The sequence below is a fragment of the Aptenodytes forsteri genome, unplaced genomic scaffold, assembly GCF_000699145.1.
Source record: "Aptenodytes forsteri isolate BGI_AS27 unplaced genomic scaffold, ASM69914v1 Scaffold178, whole genome shotgun sequence".
Lineage (NCBI taxonomy): Eukaryota > Metazoa > Chordata > Aves > Sphenisciformes > Spheniscidae > Aptenodytes > Aptenodytes forsteri.
The window spans coordinates 574,642-579,173 of NW_008795136.1; the positions used below are offsets into that span (position 1 = coordinate 574,642).

Below are 4,532 nucleotides of genomic sequence, written 5' to 3' on the forward strand. Positions count from 1 at the left end.
CTTTTTTTTTTTTTTTTTTTAAGTCCTTGTCTATCTTCCTGCATAGGGAGGAGCTCATCTCGGAGAAGTTCTCACCCTTTAAAAAAAAATTAGCTTTTGGATTTTACAGCTATAACTGCTGTGAAGTGAATGTCAAAGTAACCTATAATCCTAAAATGGCTCCTCATTTCTGAGTTGACCTGCTGTGCATTATACTTGCCTGTCGTTCAACACTGTTCATAAGCGTTTCTTCTCATAGCTATGTAAAATGCAGATTTCTGCAACTTAAAATGGAAGCTCTGTGTATGAAATAACTTGAGTGCTGAGCTCTAGAGCCGTGGCTTTCACCACTGTTGTCACCGGTCAGATGAAGTCTAAATGCACAACGGTGTTTGTCTGACAAATAGAGGATTACTGTTGCAACTTCCATGTAATGATACGGCTCATCTGGGCATGTAGGAAGAGGTGGGATGATACCTATAACGGAATGATATCTGCCATTCATCTACTTGGCAACGCATCTGTTTTAAAATTGATTTTTCTTTAGAATAATGACAGTGCAGTTACTCTGGAGCAATCTGACTTTGGCTTAAGCATCTCAGCAATCAACAAAACTGGAGGAGACAGCATTCACCCAAGAAGGGTTGGTGGAAACCTAGTATGTGATTTATGATAGAAATGTGTATGTAGAAAAAACATGTGAAAGTTTTTCAAATACCAAATGTGAGCCTTTTGTGTCTATTTTTATATAAAATGTTGCTGTATAATTAGCTGAAGGGTCAATTTTATTATTTGGGCAGTAATTGTTTGCGTAGGAGGCTCTGCTTGCATTAAATAGTATTTCAGACATGGTCAAGAAGGAAAAATATTTCTGTTTTTAAAACCCAGTGGTAATAGCTAAAATTGAAGATAAATTTTAAATTCCTGAAGGAGATGATAAGAGGCTCTGCGGTTAAATTGTGGCACTGACTGAGGAGATGTGCGTTCTTTTCCCATTGCTACCACAGATTCTGTGGTCAGTTTTTGCCATGTTTAGGACTGTATGTGCAGTAAGGGAACTCCTTACTGTAACAGCAAGCAAAATTTGGCCCAATGCAGTTTTAACAGTAGAGCTACCATCATGGTAAAGCCTATCACAACATTATTTTCTCTTTTAGGGCCAAGTAATTGACTTCCATGGGACAGTTCAGGATGCTGTCAAAGTATCATCAAATGGAATAGCCTTGAACAGCCTTAATTGTGATCCAGATCCATCAGTAAGTGTTTCTGTTCATACTTCCATCCAATGAATATGAACATCAGTTTTACATAACCAGGAAGAAAATAAAATACCGCAACGATGTCTTTGTTCCCAAGTGCTAAAAAAGGGCTTAGATTTCTGAGTGGTGTATTTCCTTCTTGAATGGACAGTCATACTTGATACTGGTCTAATTTGTTGACAGTTGTTTACTTTCTGAACATGAAAGTAGGCAACAAATACAAATGATACCTTATGATTCACAAAAAAAAAATGCAGAAACCCACAGAACTTCTGAGGGCGAAATTCTGGTTCCTTTGAATTCAGAACGTTATTTAGCGTTCACCTCAGCTGAGACAAGAACAGGGTTTAGATGGTCGAGAGAAATTTTCAGTAGTCACTCCTTGACATGAGCTGTAGCTTCTCAGACAGTGCATCCAACTTACGTGGTGCTAGTCTGTCTGGCAACTGCTGCACTTGAAGAGACTTTCAAAACAGAGAATGTGACAATGCGGTGAGCCGTAGTTACATTTTTCACTCCTCTTAATCTATGTAGGGCGTGTTTAGGGCTACATGTGCAAAAAGAGACCTGCTCATTTTAATGTTAATTCAGGATTCGATTCTGTCAGATGAAAAGATGAGTTACTACAAATATGGCTTACTTCAATATCTTTATTATTATCCATATTTTTACAGCTTTAAAAGTTGTTACTATTATGATGTATCAGCTTTTTTGAAACTATTTCATAGTTCGCTGTTTAAAAATAATTAAAGTCTGACAAGAACTTATGTTTGTCTTTTTTAGGAACGATTATTGAAACCCCTTAGTGCTTTTATTGGCATGACTGGAGAGATGAGAGAACTTGCAACGGTTGTAAGCAAAGTAAGATCGGATCTCCATTTCAGTTGTATAGAGATCTTGGTTATCTTTGTCATCTGAGAATGCCTCTTGTTTCTTTTGACTATCACTGATAGTGCTTATTCTTGAATGTGCAAGCTATTCTTCTTATCATGTGACTCCCAACAAGTCATTTCTTCACATGTAAAGATGTTTCTTTCTGATACACAATGGGAGGAAGTAATTAAGACCGTTCCTTTCTAGTGGGGAGCATGTAATCTAATCATGCTGTACCCATGAGACTGTCATAGCTTTTCCCTTTGTTCTTATTGCTACAGAAAATGTACAATACTTCACTGAAAAGAGAGATTTAAATATATTAGCTAATACCAACTATTACCTAACGTATTATCTAACTGTAATCAAATGGTGGGAAAAAACCTTGATTCAACTCCATGGGTGCAGTTTCCATTCAAGGCATTGGGCTGTATTCGGGGTGGATGGTGTGCCAGTATCGCAGCAATATCCTGATTCTGAGTGTATCTACTAGATACCAAAATTATTAAACCCTGATAGTCCCGCATTGTTTATGATACTGGTCCTCTGCCTTGCTTTGCGCTGCCTGCATGATCTGGACTCCTTGTCTTTTCTCGCTTGGCGCAGTTGAGAGATGCTATTACTGTAGGCTCTGCAAGCAGTGCCCTTCCCTCATCCCAGCACGGGACCTGCGTGCGCAGCATCAATAATACACTGTATCCCAGGGCAGACTGGGGATTCTCCCAGGACGGGCGGTTTAGCACCTGGCGGGAATCCCAGCATCGTCAGCACCATTTCATTTCGCTCGTGAGTCGAGGTGCAGTCTAGCAAATGGGCCCTGGGCTACTGGGGATCAGTGGCTACGAAGCAGGTAAATGCTTTGCATGCATCGCCTCCCAAACCCCGCTAGGCACTTGTCCAAAAGGCTTCATAGTATCACAATATTTGATAGCGTTGTGACTCTCTCTGGATATTAGCATCAGAGATGGTATCAGCTGTTGCTCCCACATACTTAAAATCAGCTGTTTAAAAAGCCTGGAAGACTTTTGCTGACTCATTTTTATCGCTGTGTATGGCCCAGATTCTTGGTCTGCAAGTTTTGCATTTGCAGTTTAGTAGAACTGAAGTCTAAGAAATTTCCAACCTGAAAGTAAGAAAATTCTCATTCATTTCAGTTCCTGTCTGGTTTTTAATTTATGGGAAACCTTTAAAATAGTGTTGTTCTTGCTGCTACTTTAGCAAAAAGCAATAGGGTTGCTTTAGCCTTTGTTACAGTATGTTTTTTAAATTGTGCTGGTGTCTTCCTCGTTGCTATGGTAATCAACACTCTCTAAATCAATAAAAATAAATAGCATGTGGTATCTATTTCACAACACAATCTAATTTAATTTGGAAACAGTTATGGAAGTCTCTACTTAGTATTATAAATCTGATTCATCTTAATTTGCTGTTAATAGAAAGGGAAAGTGTAATCTGCTCTATATAAATATTTTTTCTAATGGTATTGAATCAAATTTTCCCCTCGGATATAAGCACATAATTTTTCTTCAGTCTCTGGGGACTGTCTGTTTTTATTGGAGAGCAGAATTTATCCCAAGTATTTGTACTGAGGGTATGATATTTTCTGCAGAACAATTAGTCTCTGGAACGCAAAGCCACAAAATATTACTAAGGCAAATGGAAAGATTCATAGAACATTTGGAAAGTTTGATGAATTAAATGAAATTAATTTAGTGAGTGCTTCAGGGCATACACTAATTACCGACTATCTTTTGATAGATGCTTAGGGGAAAATTCTCCTCCTGTTACAGAGCTTCTTGCACCCTTTCTTGCAGCATATAAAGTCTTGCATAGTGTGGAGTAAACAGCAATTTTTCACTGTTACTTATAACGTAAGTAATAACATAAGCAATAGGTGCAGCCATAAAGTTACTGAGCATCAAGTTTAAAACAAACAAAAGTATTTTCACGTTGCACATGATTAAACTGTCGAACTCGTTACTACAGAATAAGCGTGTTCAAAAAAGAGGTAAGAGAAATTCACTGCAGAATGAATGTCAAAGGGTGTTTGAACTCAAAGACTAAGATGTAATTTTAATTATCGAAGTCCTTCGGTTGCAGATTTTGGTGGATGTAAATATGAACCAACATGTCACTCCTATTGCTCATACTTTTTTTAAACATCCAACACTTGCCGGCATCAGAGACAAAATATGAGGCTTGGCGAACCTTCATATCATGATAGCTCTTCATATGTCAGCTGATTCCAACTAACAGGAAACAGATCTGCGCAGCGTATGCATCTGGCAGTGTACGTGCTCTTAGGGAAACTAGGGGCAAGGCACCATGTAGCAGTTCTGTAGAAATGATTGCTGTGTATGCTTTCCTCTTGTAGCTGCCTGGTACGTAGGGTGAAATAGAATCATAGAATCATAGAATCAT

The 4,532-nt window shown here is 38.4% G+C and overlaps 1 protein-coding gene across 1 annotated transcript in view; it reads left to right on the forward strand.

Annotated features, from left to right (window-relative positions):
- KATNAL2 (katanin catalytic subunit A1 like 2) overlaps window positions 1–4,532 on the forward strand; it is a 25,996-nt gene that overhangs the window by 3,692 nt on the left and 17,772 nt on the right. Inside the window, exons 4-6 of the mRNA XM_009278431.2 lie at window positions 527–622; window positions 1,137–1,235; window positions 2,022–2,099. Coding sequence (XP_009276706.1) covers window positions 527–622; window positions 1,137–1,235; window positions 2,022–2,099 — 273 coding nt within the window. The remainder of the gene's footprint in view (window positions 1–526; window positions 623–1,136; window positions 1,236–2,021; window positions 2,100–4,532) is intronic.